This window comes from Artibeus jamaicensis, unplaced genomic scaffold, assembly GCF_021234435.1.
Source record: "Artibeus jamaicensis isolate MK-2021 breed Jamaican fruit bat unplaced genomic scaffold, CSHL_Jam_final contig_786, whole genome shotgun sequence".
Lineage (NCBI taxonomy): Eukaryota > Metazoa > Chordata > Mammalia > Chiroptera > Phyllostomidae > Artibeus > Artibeus jamaicensis.
Genome location: NW_026521971.1, coordinates 3,727,625 through 3,751,797, shown reverse-complemented (window position 1 = coordinate 3,751,797; position 24,173 = coordinate 3,727,625). Strand labels below are relative to the sequence as shown.

Sequence of the window (24,173 nt, the reverse complement as noted above, 5' to 3'; positions counted from 1 at the left end):
TTAATAGGTTATGAAATTAAAGACTTACAAACTATTTGTTTTGCAATGAGACAGAAGATAGTTAACAATGAAAATTATCATGACCCATTACATGTAATAAGAGCAAATATTGTATAGTTTCATCTATAAATAAATATACATATACATATATATATGAATATATTCACTAGGTCACAATTTAAAAAATATTTTTATTATAGACTACACAGTCTGAAAGCCACATGACCACTGAGACCTTGAGTCCTCCCTTACCTCTCTATACGCATTATCTTTTTAAAAATTATTATTGATTTTAGAGAGGGGGAATGGGGGAGGGAGAGACACATGGGTTTGTTGCTCCAGCCATTCATGTGTTCATTGGTTGAGTCCTGTATGTGCCGGGAACTGGACTGAACCCGCAACCTTGGTGTGGCACATTGGGAGGATGCTCCAACCAAGTGAGCAACCCAGCCAGGGCTACACCTTACCATATATTTTTAAAGGTTTTATTTATTTATTTTTAGAGAAAGGAGATGGAAGGGAGAAACAGAGGGAGAGAAACATTCATGTGCAAGAGAAATATCGACTGGTTGCCTCTCACACACCCCCAACCCAGGACCTGGCCCACAACCCAGGAGCTTTCCCTGCTCTGGAAACCAACTGGGGACCTTTCCATTTCCGGGATGACATCCAACCCACTGATCCAAAGGGTCAGGGCTACACTTTACTTTTAAAACACAGATCATGCCTCACAGGCTTGGGTCAGTGGGTTGAGTGTCGTCCTACAAAGCAAAAGGTCACTGGTTCAATTCCCAGTCTAGGGCACGAGCCTGAGTTGCAGGCCAGGTCCCCAGCAGGGGACATACGAGGGGAAATCACATACTGATATTTTTCTTCCTCTTTTTCTCCCTTCCCTCCTTGCTCTAAAAATAAATAAATAAAACCTTAAAATAAAAAAACAAACCCATGAATCCACCTGGCCACATGGCTCAGTTGGTTAGAGCATCATCCTGATACACCAAGGTGGTAGGTTCAATCCCTGGTCAGGGCACATAAAAGAACCAAGCAATAAAGAAAGAATCAAGCAACACATAAAGAAATAGAATAACAAACTGATATCTCTCTCTCTCCCCTTTCCTCTCATTCTCTAAAATCAATCAATTAATTTTAAAAAAACAGATCTTATTAATTCCCTTATTCAAAAATTCCAAAGTCCCTGGCTGGTGTGGCTCAGTGGATTGAGTGCCAGCCTGAGAACCAAAGGGTTGCCAGTTCAATTCCCAGTCCAGGCACATGCCTGGGTTGTGGGCCAAGTCCCCACTGGGGGACAGTTGACAGGCAACCACATATTGATGTTTCTCTTCCTCTCTTTCTCCCTCCCTTCCCCTCTCTCTAAAAATAAATAAATGCAATCTTAAAAAAAACATCCAAGTCCTTATCTTAGTTTAAATGACCCTCTATGTCCTTGGCTTCTTTTCTGGTCTCATCTCCTACTTTCTTTTTTTAAATATTCATTTTATTTTAATAGTGCCAGGATAGTATTTAATAGTATTAGGTAGTGCCAGAATAATACATATGTTCCTTCTGATCTGGAAGTAAGTATACTATATTCTTCTGATTCTATTTGTTTCTTACTCTCTAGACAAATTTTAGTATGAAGTTCAATTTTTCTGTAAGGTTGGGTTTAACATAGAGTACGTCAACTCAGACAAGAAAGTGGCCAATGTTTTAAACCAGAGTCCCTCAAACTATTTTTGTGGTATTAATCAAACATGGCTTTTCTCTTATTAGGCTCCTCCAGTTCCAATATGATTTTATTATCAGTTAATACTTTTTCATCTGTATAGACCATGGAGTTCTTTTACGAATCTCCAGTTCTGGAGCGGCAGCTATGCTGCTGTGCTAAAGGATGCCAGTGCCATTTGTTACTGTGGCCCATTTGCCTAGCAAACCTATGACTTGTTAACAAGACTGCCATTTTACTCTTTGGAGCTTAAGTCCCCAGGCCCGGAAATTACTGGGAACCAAGAACGGAATGTGACTAACCATCTTTCCCCACCTCCCACAGCCAGAGACAGAAGATAACACTGGAGCAAAGTATGGCTAATGCAAAACAAACTGATACCCCCTGTGTTACATCGCCCCCAACAGCCCAGAGCAACACAACAGCAACCCCCACATCCTTTTATAATCCAATAAAAGCTCAAAGCTGTTGTCTTTCTCTGTACCATGCTCCTTTCCACTCGTGGAAAGTGAATTAAAAACTGTGCTCTCTGCATTTGCTACTCTGTGAACTCTTTCACAGCCCCCGCATCATCGGCCACCCTGACACTTAAACCAACTAAGAGCAGATTTGCAGTTCCAAACAAATATATGCCTTTACAATTCTACCTTTTAACAGTTTGCAACACAATATAAAATGGCTTAGTAAATACTTTCCACCAAAGACTGAAAGTCCCTTTTAAATTGAATGTATGATGGAAGCCGCCTTCTTTGAGTTCAGCAAATGCCTGTGGTGAGGTGACAGTGTCAGCTGACATCAATCACTCCATTTAATGGCTAAAAGCCTTCACTAACAAGCTACCCACAGAATGTCCTACACCCCTTTCTCTCTATTCAGCTCCAGCCACACTCACCTTCTTATAGTTCCTTCAAGAAGCTGAGATATGGGAATGGGCTGGGATGGAAGTAAAAGACAGAAAACTGTACTTGAACTACAATTAAAATTAAAATAGAAAAAAAAAGAAGCTTAAATATGCTCCCACCTTAGGACTCTTTTATTCTGCCAAGAATACTCTTCCCATAGATACCAACACTCTACCCATTCAAGTCCCTCTCAGAAATAACCTCCTCAAAGAGGCATTGCCTTAAAATATCTGAAATAGCACCATGTTCATCCTCTTCCCCTCTGACCCTGCCCTATTTTTCTTTCTAGTGTTTATCTGACTACATTATTTATTTATAGTCTGTCAACCCCACTATTACATAAGCCCCATGAAGGCAGGGACTTTTTTGTTCATTACTGTACTCTCAGTGTCTAAAATGTGCCTATCACAGAGTTGGTGCTGAATAAATGATTGTTGAATGAGTAAGAGTAAATATTATAGCGCAGTCTCTCGTGTTGAACAACAGAGTACTCTCTGGGGAAAAGTGAGAATCAACTTGAATAAAAGCTCGTTTCAACCTGATCGCTACAGCGATCACCTGATGGGACCCCTTAACATGATTTCACAGTACGGACCCATAATGTCGGATATTTCTGTAAGCCAGACTTTTAAATAAACTAAAAGAGCAAAATAGTCTCTTATCTGAAAAATTCAGTCCTGAAGACATGAGGCGGGATAAGCATCTATCAATAAACTGGGGGAAGCTGGAGTCCGGTGAAGGGGGCAGCACCAGCAATGGGAGAATGGTTACATGCAGGGGTGCTGACCAAACAAATATACATAGGATAACGGGAACACGGCCTCTCCCGCTCAGAGAAGAGTATTACAAACATGGAAAGAGAAAACCAGAATGAACCTAGTGGTGGTGGGCCTGTATTGGGGGTTACAATAAAAACTCATGGATTTCCATATAAATAGGTAGATTCCCTAACTCTGTCTGCTGAGACTGTGAGCAGAGACACGCTGATAGCACTTATCATATGTAGTACAGAAATCTTGGTCTCTGAATACTATGTTCCATTAAAAGGGATCATGGCTAATTCCTGAGCTCAGAAAGTACAAGATGAGCCTGCAACACCTTATGGTGCCAGAAAGCAAGAAAGTGCCCAAACATGATGAGACACGACAAGAGGACATAGAAGGCAGCTAGAAGGGGCACCCAGAGGCCCAGTCTGAGACACGAGCATCAAAATACATAATGAATTATACCACAATGAATACAGAGTCTATACCAATATAAATAAATGAATCAAAGTCTAACAAGAAATAAGATATTTGCGTGGTCTGAAGGTACATCCCCATAACATATTTATTAATGACAAAGGGAAAAGAAATCTTCCCATGAAGAAGCTTGGCAGATACCGCCTTAATCAAGTGATTAAAGTGAACATCATTGATGATGGAAAAAAACGAAATCAGGCACCACGGGATAGGACGGGATGAGAACTGAGCATCTCTTCTGTACTAGTCCTGCTACACCGCATAGCTTAATCACGACGAACGTCAGACAATCAGAATTGAGGAACATACTACAAAGTAACTGGCTTGTAATCTTAAAAAGTTAAGGAAGGACTGGGGAACTGTTCCAGACTGAAGGACACTAAAGAGGCATGACAATTAAATGTTAAGTGTGACTTCGGACTGGATTCTTTAGCTACAAAAGGGGTATATTAGGACAACTGGTGAAACATGAATGGGGGTTCGAGGATTAGCATTAATGTTAGATTTCTGTTTTGATAGTGGTGGTGTGATTTTTAAAAAACACTCTCACCCATAGGAAATACAAACAAACTGAAGTACCTAGGAATAAAGAAATATCCTGTGAGCAACTTACTCTCAAATACATGGTTCAAAAACATGCCTTTGTAATGTACTTGCAACTTGTCTATAAGTTTGGGATTGTTCCAAAATAAAACGTTTAAAGCAATGCTAAGTAGTTATATCGTAGAGACTACACATCACACCTACTTAATAAGTGAGAAAAGCTACTAAGAACTTAGTGGCTTAGGGTGAAATTTCCAAAGACAGCAGCTTACTCAAACTCAAACTGTAGTATATCAAACAATTTTATTTCTTATTTATTTATTTATTTATTTATTTATTTATTTATTTATTTATAGTGTTTAAGCCATTACAGCTGCCCTCCCTCTTCCTCACCCAGCCCACACTGGTGTCCCCGTCCACAGCTTGTGCATAAGTGTTCTTTGGTTAACCCCTTGCCACCTTTCAGCTCACTCCCCCCCCTCCTTTCAGGCACCGGTCAGTCTGTTCTATGCATGAAAGTGTCTGTTACTACCTGGTTTGTCAGGTTATTGACATATAAGGTTCATCAGATTTCAAACGACTTTAAAGCAAGGGAAAATTATACACTCTGGAAAGCTGTTCTAGTAGTACTGACAACACTGATGTCAAAGGTTAATGTGAAAAACTGTAATGAAATACCAGCTCACACCGATTAGGATGGCTATCACCAAAGGCTGACAATACAAAAGTGTTGACCAGGATGTAGAGAAACTGGAAACTAATACATTGCTAGTGAGGAGCTGTAGCCACTTTGGAAAAGTTTGCCATTTCTCAAAATGTTAAACATAGATATGCATGCTCCATCAATTCCACTCTTAGCTATATATATCCAAGAAAATTGATAATGGTAAACACTCTCCCAAATACCTATCAACTGGTGAATGAATAAACAAAATGAGGTATATCCATAAAATGGAGTATTATTTGGTCTGAAAGGGAAGTACTGATATAGAAAAAAATATTTAGGGGATTATAGAAGGTCAGAAAATCAAAGACTGGCAGAATCACAGTCATCTGTCCAAATAACAGGGAAAAATCCCACTGGCACCAAAAGGAACAGTTAAAGTCATTTAGTTCTGGCTCCTGGCAAATGCATTGTCTCCACTAAGGACATTTCAGGTTAATTTCTTAATCTTTCTATTTTAATTACGTCTTCTTTTTCCTCACCAAAGGAAATGTTTTTATTGCTTTTAAAGAGAGAAGAAAAGGAGAGACACCGATGTGAGAGAGAAATATTGACGGGTTGCTCCCCACGTGCACCCTGACTGGAAACCCCAAACCCGGAATCCAGAACCCAGGCACGTGCCCTGACCAGAACTGAACCCGTGACCTTTGGTGTGTAAGGGACCATGCTCCCACCAACTGAACCACCGGCCAGGGCTTAATGAGGGTTTTTCACTGATCCCTGTCTAAAGACTCTGAAGAAAGCAATATATTTATAAAATGTGAAAAGTGACATAATAATCCAATGGAAAAGCGTTTAAAGTATTTAAATAGTGATCCGACGCCTAGAATCATTTTAAGATAAGCAGAATAAAAGATTGGCCAGAGAGAAAGAGACTACTATTCAACGGCACTACCAATGAAAATGCTAAATCTGTACTTTATTTTATTATTATTATTATGTGTAATAACTATTTTTAAATCCTCATGCAAGGATATGTTTATTGATTTTTAGAGAGAGAGAAGAGAGGAAAGGGGAAAGAGAAATATCAATGTGAGAGAGAGCCATCAATCAGCTGCCTCCTGGACGTACCCCAACCAGGGATTGAACCTGCAACCTAGGTATGTGCCCACACTTGGAATTGAACCCACAACCTTTTGTTGCACGATAATGCTCCAACCAACTGAGCCACCCAACCAGTGCCTAAAACTATACATTAGAAACAAGGGAGCATTCTGGGTACCTTTAGACTGATCCTACTCTTCAATATAATCAGAAAGCAGCTAAACAATGTGACTATTTTACCATACCCAGGTTTAAAAGGTTTCACTTTCCCTAAATTTTACCCCCTTGATGTTGATATAACCCATTTATACAGTCATCTTGAATCCTTGGAACACAATGAGTAGGGAAAAGAGAGAAATCATAAATAAATTGTATCTCTCACTGATCTGCAAAACATCAAATCAGAGGGATATATATGTTCTGGGAAATTAACTACTTAGGTTTTCCAAGAATACCCTGCTTATATATGCATGATTTATCAAACACTAATAAATGAAATACAGCATCTAAAGATTCTGGTACCCTGAGAAACCAGAGGCTTACAGCAGCTAAGCAACTTGTCCCAAATCACACAAGTCAACGTAGTTCACCAAACTCAGTCATTTTCTATATAGTCAGTGCCATAGTGTGGTGCATATTCCATTTCTGGGACTTAACTATAGAACACTATCTTCAAAAATGTCACAGCCCGGGCTGGTGCGGCTCAGTGTATTGAATGCCAGCCTGCGAACTGAAAGGTCATGGGTTCGATTCCCAATCAGGGTACATGCCCGGGTTGCAAGCCAGGTCCCAGGTTGGAGGCATGCGAGAGGCAGCTGGTGAATGTTTCTCTCTCACACACATGATGTTTCTCTCCCTCTCTTTCCCCCTCCCTTCCCCTCTCTCTAAAAATAAACAAATAAATGCATAAAATCTAAAAAGAAAAGTCATAAATCCTATACAATAAACTTCCTGATAATACAAGGTCACTCTATATCAGAGATTTGTCATAGGTGCACTACAAGAATTTTTAAAACATGCAATCTGACTAGTCAGGGGCACTGACCTCTTTCCCCTTGGACTGTCAAATAAAAAAATAACAGCCAACACAAAATAGCTATAAGGTGTGAATGAATCAAAATTACACCCACTTTTTGTCAGACTGGAAAATCACATTTTTTGGTGTGCTGCAGATTTTTAGTAATTATTTTATGTGTGCCATGAGATGAAAAAGGTTGAAAATCACCGGTCTATGAAATGTTTATAGGAAGAGGCATTATAAGGGTGGGATTAAGAGCACAGACTGGAATAACTGAGATCTAATTCTGGCCTTGAAATTTAGTAACTGTTTGTCCTTGAGCAAGATATTTAACCTTTATAGACCTCAGCATCATCTGCAGAATGAGAATAGTAATAGAACCTATACTACCGTGTCAATGTGTATGGTAGGTAGAAAAATGATGCCCCTAAATATGCATGCCCATGTCCTAACTCCTGGAACTTGTATCTGTTAGTTTACATGGCAGAAAAGGAATTAAGGTTGCAGATGGAATTAAGGTTGCTAATCAACTGACCTTGAGCAGGGAAGTCAGGGTGAGCCCAATGTGACTGCAAACACAGAAGAGGAAGGCGGGAGACTCAGGGTCAGACTGGTGCCAGGTGAGAAAAACTTCACAGGGGATTGCTGGCTTTGAAGATGGTAGGGGTCCAGGAGCCAAGGAACAGATACAGCCTCCAGGAGGTGGAAAATACAAAAACCATGTTCTCTGCTAGAGTCTCCAACAGGGAAAACAACCCTGATGACCCATTTCAGACTCCTGGCCTCATAACTATAGGATGATAAATGTGGTTTAAGTCACTAAGTTTGTGGTAATTTGTTATAGCAGCAATAGGAAACTAATACAATGTGACAACGAGATTTAGGGAAATGTTTATAATGGGGTTTCTCCTATAGTTAGTACCCAATAAGTGTTTGCTACTGTCATCCCCTAAAAAACACATATTTGTGTTCTTAAACAATTACAGCACTCACCAATTTCTTCATTACCAGTAAATCAAATAATTTCATCCAAACTAATGTTTTTTTTCTTAGTCTTTCACTTAATTAAAGACAGATCCTAGCCCTGGCTGGTGTGGCTCAATGGATTGTGCACCGGCCTGTGAACCAAAGGGTTGCTGGCTCGATTCCTAGTCAGGGCATATGTCTGGGTTGCAGACCAGGTCCCCAATAGGGGGTGCTTGAGAGGCAACCACACACTGATGCTTCTCTCCCTCTTTTTCTCCCTCTCTCCCCCTCTCTAAAAATAAATTTAAAATAAAAATAAAAGACGGATCCTATATTTAGACTAATTGCTCATTTTTTCCCCCAAATTGTTAAGAACATTCTATTTTTCCCTGATTGAAAAGACAAATTTTACTAAATATCTCCTGAAACACAAAGGTGAGGCAAATCCACTCTATCCCTGCTCACAGTCCAAGGGAAGACAAAATTTCAATTTAGGGAGAGCACCTTTCTAGTCAGTTGCTAGAGGGTATGCTTTTGGTTCATGAATCACTTAATAAACCCAATTAGGAAAAAAATCTCAACTTAGAACATATCACGTCACACATCAAAATCTCTGATCTCTTAAAGAGATCACACTCTGATCTCTTAAACAGTTGACCGACTAAAACTATAAATACAACAAATGGATGCCACTGCATGAGTACAATTTGTGAGCCAGGCACTAAAAAAAAGGGCTTTAAGAAAGCAATGGCCCTGGCTGGTACGGCTCAGCTGGGTGGAGTGTCAACCCGTAACCAGAAGGTTGCAGGTTCGATCCCCCCCGGTCAAGGCACATGCCTAAATTGCAGTTCAATCCCCAGGCCAGGTTCGATCAATCCCTGGTCTGGGCACATACGGGAGGCAACCAATCAATGCTTCTCTCTTGCATTGATGTTTTGCTCTCTCCCTTTCTCTCACTCTAAAACCAAAAAAAAAAAAAAAAGTCCCCTCCTGGCTGGTATGGCTCAGTGGATTGAGATCACTGGCTGGATTCCTGGTCAGGTCCCCAGTTGGGGGCGTGCAAGAGGTAACTAATCGCTGTTTCTCTCCCTTTCTTTATTCCTCCCTCCCCTCTCTCTAAAAATAAATAAGCAAAATCTTTTTTTTAATGTCCTCAGTTGAGGATTTTTAAAAAACATGGAAGGAATTAAAGCAGAGGTAAGAGGCAATTTCAGGATCCACAAGACATTTACGAAATGTGATGTTGAAACAGCAAAGAAATGGACTAAATACTAAGAAAAATTAGGGTCAGGTCATGTATTAATTATAATCCAAATAAGCTAGGTGACAATTTCAAAAAATACCAAGCAACATTTTCTGCAATTATATGTATCCACATAAAGAAACCAAAGAGATCCTTGATTCAGGCACTCATTCAAGGAACTAAGTCCTGGGATTGAGAGATAACCACCAGACATATTGAGTAACAGTGGTTAAGTGAGACTGCCTAGGTTTAAATCTAGGTTCCACAAATCTCGGTTATTAGCTGTGTGACCCTGAGTAGCTGCTTGACCACTCATCTCAGTATTCTTGTCAGTAAACATAACAGTTCTTTTAAAAAAGATTTTGTTAATTTATTTTTAGAGGGAAGGGAATGGAGGGAGAAACAGAGGGAGAGAAATATCAACTGGATGAATGCCTCTCCCACGCTCTCAACTGGGGTCGTGGCCTGCAACCCAGGCAAGTGCCCTGATGAGAATCAAACTGGCGACCTCTCAGTAGGCACGCCAGCACTCAAGCCACTGAGACACACCAGCAGGGGTCGTAACAGTTCTAACCTCATAGGGCTGTTGTGAGGATTAAATGAGATGACATCACATATAATGTAGCCTAGAACAGCAACTGGCCATAGAGTAAGTAAACAGTGAACGTTCTTATTGCTACCATTTCTCTTTCAGGAGCTCCCAGTGTACCAGCAGAGACAAAAGAGAAGCTCAGTGCAGGAAGTTCTAAGGTTACAGATGGTATTAAGGTTGGGAGTCCAAAGTTACTTGTCCCACTGAAAACAGTCACAACAATCAGTATTACAGACCACAGGCCGATTTTATTCACAGCCTGCTTTGGTCTTAACTAAAGATTTCCTATATAAAATATACAATCCTAAACATGGTTTCACACATCACAGTGAAACTAAAAGAGAGCTATACTTCTATCATGCCTAAAACAGACAAGTCTGTTTGAGTACAAGTCTAGCATTTCAACTGATGACTAAACCCCCTCACACACATATTCTGTTGAGCTTCTGCTGACAGTATTATTCAGAACTTCACAGAAAAATTCACCAGAAAAAAAAAGTTGGAAGTGAGCTCCAATCTTACAATGAATAATTCAATTCATGTTTGGCGACCTAAATTACAAAATATCCCAATCTAAAACTTTCATTCAAAAAAATAGTAAGTCCTAAAGTGGGGGTAATGGTGGGGACGGGGGGGGGGGGGGGAGGGGGAGGGGGAGGGAAATGAAGGGGGGAATAGAACAACTGTAATGGCATAATCAATTAAATAAATAAATAAATAAATAAATAAAAACTAGTAAGTCCTAAAAGACACCATGGGGGAAATTAGGGAGAGGATGATGCACAAAAGAAAATATTCTTGCCCTCGAAGGATTTATAGGCTAGAGGCAAATCAGATATTATTTTACAAAATTATAATATAATTTTGAATATGGGAAGAAGAGAGGGTTGAGAATATTCTTCTCACCCCTAATCTACATGGGAAAGTGAGTATTACATAAATATTACCAAAATAAATTTATTAAAACTGCAGTTTCTAACTGCCTTGGCAAATGGATTCAAACAGTCAAAATAAAGCAGCTAATCAACAGGAGGAATTATGATTTGCTTTAGCCATATGACATGGTAGTCAGATGAAGATGCGCCAGTTTAAACAGTTTTAGTTTCACTATCAATTTTTGCAAAGGAAATAAATGTAGACAACTCTACACGGAAACTCAGAAAAGCCTGTCTTGACTATTTTATTTTTTCTGTGTTTCTTTTTACTTTTTTTTTTCCATTTAAAATTACAATGCAATGTAACAATCTACCACAGAAAGAAATGTCTCTGTATGTGAGGAATTTTGTAATATAAAGATACCATACAATATCATACGAAAGCAAGTTATAGGAAAGTGAAAAAGGTGATTACACTAGTCCCCCTCATTCAGTTTCATTGCCTGCAGTTGTGGTACCTTTGGTCAACTGCGATTCAAAAATACTAAGTGGAAAATTTCAGAAAGAAAAAATTCATAAGTTTTAAATTCCATGCTGTTCAGAACACCTCACTTCATCTTATGTGAGCCCTGTATCATCCCTCATCATCACGGAAAGAAAGGTGAGTACAGTATAAGATATTTTGAGAGACCATATTCATGTAACTTATTACAGTATATTATTTAACTTTTCTACCGTATTACTGGTTATTATTGTTAACCTCTTACTATGCCTAACTTATAAATTAAACTGTCTCACAGGTACGTGTGTGTAGGAAAAAACATGGCATACACAGGGTTCAGTGCTATCAAGGTTCCCGGCGTCCACTGGAAGGCACCCCCCCATGGATAAGGGGGACTACTGCATTTGGTCTTTTGATTACAATCTAAAAATACGTGAAGATCCAACTGAACCATAATATGTCATTTAAGCAGGCTACATTACATCTAAAGCTTAAGAGTATTTGCCCTGGCTCGTATGGCTCAGGGGATTGAGTGCTGGCCTGCAAACCTGGGAGTTGCGGGTTCAATTCCCAGTCAGGGCACATGCCTGGGTTGTGAGCCATGTCCCCAGTTGGGGGTGTGTGAGAGGCAACCACATGTTGATGTCTCTTCCTCCCTTCCTTTCCCTTTCTCTAAAAATAAATAAATAAAACATTTAAAAAAGAGTATTCAATAGATTATTTATGGAGCAATAATTGCCTTGAAAGAGTTAACAAAAACAAACAAACAAAAAACACTACATTCCAACAATGAACTTCTGTTCACCTTCTAGAAAAATACCTTCCCTTCCAATTCTCTGTATCAGTACTCTCTTTGTTACTACCAGCATGTACAAAAAAGGAATCCAATTCAGGACATTAGCAATTTTGCCGAGACTACCTCTACAAAAAACTTTAGAAATGGGCATATAAAAAGACTGTCAGTTATAGCTTTTAAAAGATATGTATTCATGCAGTTCTATGATTTCCCTCCCTATATGAATTCCCATTTGTCTCTGGGTGGCCTGTATACAAGGAGCAGGCTGTACCCTGGGTTTTATTTTCCCAAGGACAGAACTTAGAAGGTGTGCAACAAATGTCTGCCGGACTGTATCAAATCAGTTTCATACCATCTCCAGTTCACATTATCAGTGGCTACACGCCTTTGACATTTCAACATTAACAGACCTATACTTTCATATCAGCTTACAAGCATACTTGCAGTATTTGCCATTTAAAGTGCATGTAAAATTGTAATTTATAGATTAAAAAAAGCCACAGCCATGCTATCTTGCTTAAGTTATTTTTTACCTTAAAGTAAATTTCTTAAAGTGATTTCATCCTCGGTATGTTAGTAAATAGTCTAAAGTAAATGTAGTTTTATACAATGTTACCATAAATTTGAGAAAGAACAACTGATTCAATTTAATGCCATTTCAATGCTTACCCCTACTTGTTCTTGCTTCTGCCCACTCACACACATTTTTAAAAGTCTTTTAGAGCCTTCTTTGTCAAAAAGACAGCAATCTTCCCTAAAAATAATGTAAATTAGCTATTTTAGTCATTGGCTACATTCTAGAACTTCACAGTAATTTTAGATTCCCAAGGGCAATTTAAGTATTTTTTAGTATTATTCTACCTTTGTTTCTATGAACCAAAAAATTATAGGTAAATTGGTAATTTGGAAAGATGTAGGCAGACAGTCCGTCTTTATTATAACATTTATAATAAAATCGCAACACAGGGCAATTTTTAAAATCCTAGAAGAGGTACCAAATGACTTTCACACCAAATGACAAATTATAGTGCCACATGCACACTCGAAAGAGGTTCGAAAAGTTGGATCCAACCACTCTCCAAGTGCCGTCAAGACATCTGGAAATCAAACAGGAGGTGCTCCCCTCTATGTGGTTCTTCCAAAGCAGAACTACTTAACAGGTGGCCCAAGTACAATTCCAGGGAAGTTCTAGGAAAGATGAGAGCCCTAAAGGGATCGCCAGAAAGCACAATCATTCATTCATCTCCGTAAATTCAGACTGAGTATGACCCCCATCACACTGCAGGCCCTGCAGGATCGAAATCAATCAGACCCCAAATTCTGCTGTCTAGAAGACAGGCTAGGTGGCGCGGAGTGGGAAGGCACATAAACAACTATGAGCTTTGTATTCAAGTTTTGCGGTACGGACTGAATCTATTTTTCATCCAGGTATATACAGGCTTTGCTCACAGCAAGTGCTCACTGTCTGCTACACAAATGAACAAATAAACAAGCAAATATGAAACGCTAAATAATCCGGGGGTTGCGAGGGTATCCGCCTGGGTCTCCGTGGCCCAGCGGCCCACCGCCACCGGCCCCAGGTCGGGATGTCACCCTCTCCTCCTCTCGCCTCAGGCAGCAACCAAGGTTCAGTTCCAGCCGGCCCCAGGCTGCGCTCTCCCCGCGCCCCCAAGCGCCCCCAAGCGGTACCTACCATTGGTGTAGGGAGACCCAGAGGCCGAGGCGGCCCCGTTCTGGGCCTGGAGGCCGGTTAGGGCACCGCCGGAGGCCGGTACCCCCGGCTGGGACATGACGACGGTGGTTATCGGGTTGGAAGGGGATGGTCGGGATCTGCCGACAGCTCCGGTGAAAGACGACTGCTAGAAGCGAAGGGAAAGAACTAACGACTCAGGACTGAAGGCGGGGAAGAGAGACGGCGGCGCATCAAGCCCTAGGCCTGGCACCACATTGTTCCCAGCCCACCGGTGGCCACCGGTTGGCCTGGGAGCTGAGGGTAGAGAGTCGGCCGTGGGGCCGGAACGCCGGGCTGGAAGGAAGCAGCCAAGCTAAGACAGGGGAGAGGCCCCCCACCGGAAGTGTCTGTCAGTCCCTGGCTGCGCAGGCGCAGTCAGGACACGTGGCACTTCCGGCTCCGGGCTAGTGACTGCCGCTGTGTTCTATACTCTCCCAGCCGGGCTGCCCAAGGGCTACCTGACAGCTCAGGGTGTCCTGGCCCTAAGGACTGTGCTCGGCCTCCCCTGCCACGTCACTGACTCTCCCCACAGGCCGGAAGTGGTGTGTGTCACCGTTACGGAAATCCCCACCGTAGACGTCATCTGGCCAGCAAGGTCAGGATCTTAGCACAAACAGGGCTTCACTGGCTCCTTTCGTGGACTGGGACTGACAGTTCCTCTCCTCGGTTTTTTGTGAAGATTACCTGAGATTGTAGACGTCATCGTCTCTGTTGAGACTATGTCTCTGGTAGCTGAACCGATTAATGTTCATTGCAATATTTCATTTAGTCTTCGTATCTCAGATGTAAGTTGTAAGGGAATTTTTAAAAAGAGGTGGTTAATTATGTAACTGTGTTAAAAGTGTATTCAGCGTGAAGAAAGCCTTTGCTTTTTGACCTGAGAATTCAGAAGTAATTTTAATTGTGAAACTCGCTGATTCATAGCATAGTCACGCTAAAGTTTATTGCTAGCACACTAATCAGCACGTTTAAAGGCAGTTTTATTTCCTCATCTTAAGAGTTTACATTCAAACTTCCTTTCTGGGCGAGTAGACTTTTTTTTTTTTTTTGCGGCCAAAGGGAGATAGAAACCAGAATGATTACTCAATATAGTTAATGGATGATCTCAATAATCAACTTAGCTATCTCCATTCTAGGTAGGTTTTTCCTGCTCTGAGCTAACGATAAAGTCCTTTAAACTACAGATTTGAACTGCTGATTAATATGTGATGTCAAAGTTTTTGCAGTCCCTGAAGTGCATATTACTTACTTCAATAGCAAATTCCTGCTGTAAAATGTTAGATTACATACAAAATGAGCACGCCCTAAACCACTGTACAGGCCTGAAAAGCAAACAGTAAGAATTCAAAAGTATTAAATTTTATCCTAACCCTATTCAATCATTTTCCTGAGAACCTAACTAAAAATGTGTTTGTTCTGTGTGCCATTCCACAACTCCTTTATACAAGTTACAAAGTCTTGAGTTTTCTTTGGAATGAAGGTGACACTTTCCATCACACTGTTGTCACCATATAGCCCCATCACAAACTCCCAAATCATGTAGCCTGAAAACACTGAAAAAGATGCACAAGCACAGATGTCTCAATCTTTTAAAGTGAAAACAGACCTCAAAGAGAAACTGAACCTTCCTGAGGTCAGACAGAAAATCAAGTGACTCTTCAAATAGGCAAATACTTAATTCTGGTCTCAAATTTGCATTAGTTTCTTTCTCTTTTTTATGCAACTCTTTAATGATCTTGGTTTGTTGACCTTGACACAGGAATTTGATTTGACTAATTCAAGCTTCTTTGAACTTTGTTCTGTTTAAGCAGTATCTGTTTTCAGAGGGGGGGAGAAAACCTGATGGAGAGGATTAGCCATTTGAAAAAGTAAATAACCTCATTGGTTAAATCAGGTTAAATATACAAATAATTTGCTAATAAGTAAACAGTGTTTTTTTTTTCTAAAATTTGTTCTACCCTTGTTGCTATTACTCCTCCCAAAATTGTAGTTAAGTTCCTTAATTTTTTTGTTTACATTTTTAGTAACAAACTATAGAAATGATCCCTGAAAGTATAGTCTTGTTTACATTTTTAACATAGTCAGCTTTAAAATATCGAGAAGAAAAGCAGCATTTGTCATCCTCAGGGACAATAGGAAGTTAAGTTTAAAAGTTTAGTATTGTCCACACATTGTCAAATCCTTCTGACTTCTAAAATGTGGTCACACAAATCTCAATAAAAAAATTGTAGTGCTATTACCAGTTGTTAAGGGTACTGATATTTCTTTGGTCAACTTCCTATTCTACCCCTCACTACCCTATACTTTTCTAAACTGATGTCAGTAATATGTTCAACTTTTTCATCTGTTTTCCAGAACAACAGAACCATTCTGCCACATCTGCACCCTTTGTATATATTATATGTGTCAGATTTTCTGTACATTATTTTCGGAGTCTTCAACTCTGCCTGGATAGCTCAGTTAGTTAGCATGCTACCCTATGCCAAAGTTGTGGATTCGATCCTCACTCAGGGCACATGCAATAATCAACCAATGGCCCTAACAGGGTGGCTTACCTGGTTGGAATGTCACTCCATACACCAAAAGGTTGGGGGTTCCATCCCAGGTCAGGGCACATACCTAGGTTACAGGTTGGATCCCTGGTCCAGGCAGGGCACATATGGGAGTCAATTGATCAATGATGGATGTTTCTCACATCAATGTTTTTCTCTCTCAAATCAGTAAGTATATACCCTTAGGTGGGAATTTTTAAAAAGAATCAACCAATGAATACATAAATAAGTGGAACTACAAATAAATGTTTCTCTCCCCACCTCTCTCTCTCTCAAATCAACAAAAAAAGAAAACAATAAAGTGACATCAAAGTGTTTGAGTCAGGAGACAGTACTATGCAAAGAACATTCCATTAAAGGTTATTATTAATTTAGACCCACCAGAGAGAGAGAGAGAGAGAGAGAGAGAGAGAGAGAAGTCACTGATACATGAAAGTGGACCTAGGCTCACAGCAGGGCCCCTTTGCCTGCCTGCTCATAACTGTTGAATTGTCAGCTGATAAACAGAACCAATGTGTTTACTTTTCAGGGCGGGGAAATTATTTTAAAGCCTTTAATTATTTTACTTTAAAAAAGATTTTATTTATTTTTAGAGGTGGAAGGGGAGAGAAAGAGGAGGGAAACTTCAGTGTGCAAGAGATACACTGATCAGTTGCCTCTCGTCCCTGCCCCATCTGGGGATGGAACCTGCGACCTGGGCATGTGCTCTGACCAGGAATCCAACTAGCGACCTTTCTTTGCAGGACAGTGCCCAACCAACTAAGCCACACCAGTCAGGGCTGGGTTTCATTACTTTTAAAGATTTGTTCCATGTCAAACAAACAAAAAATGAGTTCAATTATGAACAGCAGGTTTGTTCTGAAACTCTCGTGGCTCCCTTTTAGGAACAGTTCTTTTAGCCTCATTTGCCTCTGACAGGACATCTGCTTGTATCTGAAGTCAGCAAATCCAAAGCTGCAGGAGAAGTACATTCATCTCATACCACGCCAGGCAATCCTTTTTCTTTCCTTGAAAAGCTCAATTTTGTGTAGTTCTTGCCTTTCTCTGTCCCCACTGATTGCTTTCATCTTGCACTTGAACTGTTGGGATAGCCTTTCTGGTTTCCCTCTTTTGATATATCCTACATGTTGGATTGAACTCCTCAATACTGATTCGGGTTTATTTCCCTGTACCCCAATACCTGTTGCTACATGTGCCTGCTCCATCAAGTTAAAGGTTGTCTGCATGGCCTTTCTTATCTCATACTAAGGAAAATCAAAGTCCTTCAAGGCCCCACATGACCTGGTCTTGCTACCCTGCTGTACTCATCTTTTTCCATATTACCTGTCACTCACTCCACTCCAGACACACTTGCTCTTTCTCTTGCCACCCAAGTAGAAGCCTGCTTTCTATTTTTTTTTAGGTATTCTTTTTTTAAATTATATTTCATTGATTATGCCATTACAGTTGTCCTGATTTTTCCCTTTTTGCCCCCTCCACCCAGCACCCCTCAGGCAATTCCCCCCGCCATTTTGCATGTCCGTGGGTCATGTGTATAAGTCCTTTGGCTACTCCATTTCCTATACCGCACTTTACATCCCCATGGCTATTCTGTAACTACCTATTGTACTTCTTTTTGTGTGTGTGTGTGATTCCATTAGATTAGTTTTTATTTTTGTTTTTCTCCAGGGCAAATTTACCCAATTATTTTTATTGATCTGTGGGACATAGTTGTCATAGTCTTTAATAGACCAGTTACTAAAAATATGGAACACTTCACGAATTTGAGTGTCATCCTTGCAGGGGCCATGCTAATCTTCTCTGTATTGTTCCAGTTTTAGTACGTGTGCTGCTGAAGCGAGCATCCTATTGTACTTCTTAATCCCCTCACCTCTTCACTCATTCTCCTTCTTGCCCCTCCCATCCGCAACCTTCCAGTAACTAAATTTTCTCTTGTTTTTAAGAATCTCTCTTTATCTTTAACCTTTGGCCTTTTAATAATAAAGTGTCTTGAAGTGGGCCTCTTTGCATCCATCATAATTGGGACTCTCTGTGCTTCCTGGACTTGCACGTCTATTTCCTTCACCAAATTAGGGAAGTTTTCTTTCACTATTTTTTTCAGCTAGATTTTCAATTTCTTGCTCTTTCTCTTCTCCTTCTGGCACCCCTATGAGGCAAATGTTGAACCTCTTAAAGTTGTACCAGAGGCTATTTATATTCTCCTCATTTTTTAAAACTTCTTTTTTCTTCTCATTTCTCTGCATGGTTGTCTTTTGCCTCCTTATGTTCCAAATCATTGATTTGATTCTTGGCTTCATCCACTGTACTGTTGTTTCCCTGTAAATTGTTCTTTATTTCAATTAGTGTATTCTTTCTTTCTGACTGAGTCTTTTTATGCTGCTGAGGTTTTCATTAAGTTCTTGGAGCATCCTCATAACCAATGTTTTGAACTCTGCACCTGATAGATTGCTTATCTCCATTTTGTTTAGTTCTTTTTCTAGAGCTTTGTTCTGTCCTTTCATTTGGGCCATGTTTCTTTGTCTCCTCATTTTGGCAGCCTCCCTATGTTTATTTCTGTGTATTAGGTAGAGCTGCTTTGACTCCATGTCTTGGTAGTGTAGCCTAATGTAGTAGGTGTCCTATAGGGTCCAGTGGCACAGCCACCATTATCACCCAAGCTGAGTACTTGAGGTACGCCCTTTGTGTGGGCTGAGTAGACCCTCCTTTTGTAGTTGAGCCTTGGTTGCTGTTGGTGGATCAATCAGAGGGGTTTATCCAGGCCAATCAGCTGCAAGGAGTAGCCATGACCTCGCCCTCTGTGGAGGATCAGCTGTACGGGGTAGGGTGGTGTTCTGATTTGGTCAGTAGCTGTCCATTGGGTGCATTGGCCCTGGGTTTTCCTGGGTGGTTCAGACCAAGGTCAGCTTTCATCTGTATTTTTCCTGGGCCACCCTGCCTGAGTTGTAAAGCAATCTGAGATGCTGGCTACTTGTGTGGGGCTTGGAGATTCCCAGGTGAAGCCAAGCTGTAACTCAACTCTGGCTGCCACTAGGGCTCACTGAAGCCAGCTGTTGCGTGTTTGATAGGATTTAGGAACCAAGGCCAGCCATTCATATGGAAAAGGAGCATGGGTGGGCAGGTAAGTTGGGTGGGTTAGAACTTCTGTGGATTTCCAAGGTGGGTCACACAGTGTTAGCCAGGTTGTTTGAGTCTCAGATATGGCACTCTGTTGGTGGGGAGGGCTTGGCAAAGGGATAATGTCCTCTCCTCACCCTGATGCCAGACACTTCAGCCTCTCCTTGTATATCACTGGTGCCCTTCAAGCTGCCAGCCTGGGGCTGCTGAGTCCATGTGTGGGTTCCCCAAGAGGAACTGCTTAGGGCTCCAGTAGCCTCCTCCACTGATTCAGTCCCCACTGGTTTTCACAGCCATACATTGTGGGGACTTATTTTCTTATTTTCTTGGCGCTGGAATCCTGGGCTGGGGAGCCTGGTGTGGGTCTAGGATTCCTTGCTCCTGAGATGTCTCTTCTGAATTTTTATCCATGTTGGTGAGGGGACGAGCATGTTCCATGTCTGCACCCCTTCTACCAGTCTGGATGAATGTAGTTTCTTCAATTCCTTAGTTGTCAGACTTCCATTCAACTCGATTTCTGATGTCCCTGAGTGATGGTGGTTCTATATTTTAGTTGTAATTTTGATGTGGTTGTACGAAGAGGTGAGCCATGTCTGCTTACGCTGCCATCTTGACCAGAAGCCCCTGACTTTTACATTTACTTCCATTATCTGGGTTCCTCTTCCCCAAGACACACATGTAGTTCAATCTCTCACTACCTCTGCCTTTATTCAGCTGTTACCTTATCGAAGAATCCTTCTCTGAACACCCTACGCAACAGCATACCCTCCCTGCTCCCTCTCTATCCCCCTTACCTTGCTTCCCTCCTCCATAGTGCTTCTAATTATTGTTATATATTTGCATCTGTGTTTACCTTTCTTCAGTGGAATACAATTATATTCATATCCCATCAATTCTACAGGCAGCATTGTGGTTTCACATCTGCCCCCTTGTTTAGGTGTTACAGAGTAGAGGCTGGGCACTGTGTCCTCTTTACCTTTGTGTTTTCAGCCCTTGGCTTGGGGCCTCAAACTTCGCAGGTGTTCTATGAACACTTTCAAATGAATAAATTTAAAGTGCGATCTCTCCTAATCTTCCATTCCGACTATTTTGACCTTCATTCATTCACTACTATAAGATCATATGGTATTTAGAGCCTAAACCACACCACCAGCACTTGTTACTAAACTATGTTTGTCTCTTATTCTTTTAGGTTCTTAACTATTAGGCTACCTGGTGTCCCATCTGGTGCAGACCTAGTAGTGTAATTGAAATAGTGTCAACCTCTGGTCAGGCCCTGTCTTCCCTGGGCAGCACCAGAGGTACTATATTTGATACAATATCAAATGCCGATCCTATTTTTCCCTTAACCCCAGAGTCATCCTTTTGCTCCCACCTCTTCTACAAGCACCCTGGCACCCAAATAGCAGAGATCTAAGATGCAGCGTCTCCTCTAAACTTATCTTTCAACATATTTTCTGCTGAATGTGCTCACCAGCTCTTTCATTCATTGATTAACTAATTCATTGATTAACTAATTCGTTCAACAAATATTAACTAAATGCCTTTTATATGCCAGCCATTATGCTAAATACCAAGCAAAATCAAAATAGAACATACAGGGTCTCTTCCTTCTGTGGAGTTTACATTGGAGGAAAAAAAATTAAATTATAAATTAATATACATCTTAAGTTTAAAATTGGTAAGTGCTAGTGAGGTATTTGGTACTAAGAGACTAGCAAGCAGAAATCGGATCTGGATAGGATAGGCAGGACAGGAGGGGATATTTATTTAATGTTTTAAATATTTTATTTATAAGTGTTTAGAGAGAGGGGAAAGGAGGGAAAAAGAGAGGAGAGAAATATCAATCACCAGCAACCTTTCAGTCCACAGGTCGGCACTCAATCCACTGAGCCACACCAGCCAGGCCAGGAGGGGATATTTAAGTTACAATCTAAAGTAAGGGCAAGCTGAGCCCTGGCCAGGTAGCTCAGTTGGTTAGAACATCACCCTGATATACCAAGGTTGTGGATTTCAACCCCAGTAAGGGCATACAAGAAGCAGGCAATGAATGAATAAATAAGTGGAACAATAAATTGATGTCCCCTCTCTCACTCACCAATAAATTTAAAGTTTTTTTTAAAGTAAAAGAAGGGAAAACTAGCTATCTACATGAAGAAGATGGGGAGAAGGGGGGATCTGGGCAAATGGAACAGCATCTACAAAGGCCCAGAGGCTGCACTGAGTTTGCTGTGGTGAGCAAGGCAGAATGGCAGGAGACGTGGCTGGAGAAGTAGAGGCGGGCAGAGCAGCGAGAGCCTCATAAGGCAGTATAAGGGGAGTAATTGATCCAACTCAGGCTCAAAGATGAATCCATTTCTCCAACAGTTAGTCCAACAGCTGTGAGAATAATTGATTGGGAGGCAAAGAATGGAATTGTTGTAACCCAGTCCAGAGCCGATAATGGCCTGTGGTAAAGTACGTAGTGGAGACAGCGGACTCGCTAATCCAAGTGAAAACTTTGACCTTTGCTATCTCCTTTACAGTAGCTACCAACATGCACTCCGTCATAAAATCTTATAGGTTCCAGCCTTCACCCTTTCTCACACATGACTCCTTATGTCTCTGTCCCCACTGGCCCAAAGCAGGTCCTTGTAACCGCTCACCTGCGTGACTGCAGCAGCCTCATTGCCGACCTCAGCTTTCAGTCTGGACTTGTTCCAGTCTGACCGGCACGATGTCGCCAGAGCTAATGTTCAAAAACTCAACTCTGACCATATTTCTCTTCTGCTCAAAATCCCCCAAAGGCTGAATGGTTTGGGAGTCAAGGTCCCTGAGAGTTCAGCCCAAATCCAGTCAAACCTGGTGCTTTTCCCATCTCTGTTCCTTTCTGTGCGTTATTCTCTCATTATAATACATCACTCTTTCTGGATATTAATCCCCACTTTACATCTACAGAAACTGGAACTTTGAGTGCCTAGTAATGTTAGAACCAGAGTCTCAAGCTAGAGGTTGTACTTTCAACTATTATACTCTATTTAAAAATGCAGCCATTAAAATTCATATTTAGAAGAATACTTAATTATATGCAGAAGTGCCCATCTTAAATAATTAAGATTTAAATTTTAAATGTGTTGCAAACTATGCATAGTATAATTAAATCTTATAAAATTGATTATATTTGTGAGGTGTAACCGGGGGTGATTTTTGTTTCCATTTTATTTTTCTTATCTTTCCAAAGTTTTTACAATTACTATGTGTTACTTTTATAACAACAATAATCATCAAGACGATTAGGGGGAATAGCCCATGGATCCTTTCAGGCTTTTCTCAAACACTGGCATCTCCTGCCTCTCCTCCCTCTCACCCCTGCCACCACTAGAACCTTTTAACCTTTTCTCTCCCCTGACTTCTTTTATAATTGTGACCTAATACGTCTCCCCGACAGACCAAGAGGTCCTTGAGTGATGACACTATGTCGTGCTTATTGTCACATTCCTCCATTTCCAGTTATTGTATAATACGTTGCTGAAGCCAGTCTAAATCATAATTTAGATTTTTAAAAGGCTGGCTAAAATGCCAGAAATGTCAGGAGAGAAAGGCTATCCAGATAAGAACCACAGAGTTATCTGGAGAAGCCCAATGAAGTGCCTCAGGCCACCTATTAATGCAAACTGACTTCAAAAGTAGGGGAGGGAAGGCAGACTAGAACAACAGGATCCTGTAACTCAGATCAGTGGACTCTCAGAAAATTCTTCTACCCTTGAGGACAAGAATGTACCTAAGAGTCCTTCATATTATGAATAATCACTTGCTCATATGTACTGAGCACCTGTTGTGTGCCAGGCACTGACAATAGGTTCAAGAGGGGGAAAGGCAGATAGGGTTCTCAACTTCAGGAAGCTTACAGAATGTCTGTCGAGGGAGAGGTTATATAAATAAACATATATACAGTGGTACCTTGGTACTCGTTGTTAATTCATTCTGGAACTAGAGACATGTTCCAGAACTAGTGACAAGTGCCAAAAGTGATGAGTACTGATCGATGAAGTATTTTCTCTAACAGGGCGGTGTCATGACTCATACGAGTTCTAGCAAGTGCGATGAGTCCCAAGCAAGCACCCAATACTGAAAGCTTTTTTTCTTGTCAAAATATGATGAGTGGGGGGTTTGACAAATTCTGAAGCCGATGATTACCGAGGTTAGTTGTGCTATTACTGTACTTAGTTGTGCAATTAAAAGATAATTTCAAGGATAAAGAAAGTTGTCCAGGTGCTGGGGAAGTCTGCAACAGAAGACTTAACCAAGTCTGAGAGAGGCTTAGATGAGAGAGGGCTGTCTGTGCTCTCTCATCTAGAGAGAGCTGAATAGTGTTCAGGAGAGAAGCCTGGAGAAACCTCTCTGGCAGAAGGAATGGTAAATGGTAAGGGAGAAGACATGGCGTGAAGCATTTCCTGAGACTGGAGCAGAAAGGGGAAAATCTGTCAGAGCTGATTATAGGCCTTGTTGAGAATCTGTTGAATAATGTGATTTGGTCTCCAAACAGCTCTTCCTTCTGTTCCCATCACTTAGAATCCTAGGCTTGAAAGTTTAGATGAAAAGGGGGTTTTATTGAAAGTAATTTCAT

The 24,173-nt window shown here is 40.9% G+C and overlaps 1 protein-coding gene, 1 non-coding gene and 1 pseudogene across 6 annotated transcripts in view; all 3 read right to left on the bottom strand.

Moving 5' to 3' along the window:
* The window catches only part of SEC24A (SEC24 homolog A, COPII coat complex component), a 65,993-nt gene extending 51,683 nt beyond the window's left edge, over positions 1–14,310 (bottom strand). The window contains exons 1-2 of one of the 5 annotated variants that reach the window (XM_053672767.1): positions 13,863–13,953; positions 12,839–12,923 (exon numbers count right to left, since the gene is read on the bottom strand). Coding sequence is in view for 3 of the 5 variants with exons in the window: in XM_037150867.2 (XP_037006762.2) it covers positions 13,863–13,959 (97 nt within the window). In the remaining 2 variants the exon portion in view is untranslated. Of the gene's footprint in view, positions 1–7,730; positions 8,154–12,838; positions 12,924–13,862 lie in introns of those variants that run through there. The other 4 variants (XM_037150867.2, XM_053672766.1, XM_053672765.1 and 1 more) reach the window with 4 other exon arrangements.
* Positions 14,311–15,854: 1,544 nt separating this feature from the next.
* LOC119053365 (uncharacterized) lies at positions 15,855–15,963 on the bottom strand (annotated as a pseudogene).
* Positions 15,964–18,192: 2,229 nt separating this feature from the next.
* LOC119053366 (U6 spliceosomal RNA) lies at positions 18,193–18,297 on the bottom strand. Its single transcript, XR_005083283.2, has one exon. It is a non-coding gene; the product is annotated as a U6 spliceosomal RNA (small nuclear RNA).
* Between the last annotated feature and the right edge of the window lie 5,876 nt (positions 18,298–24,173).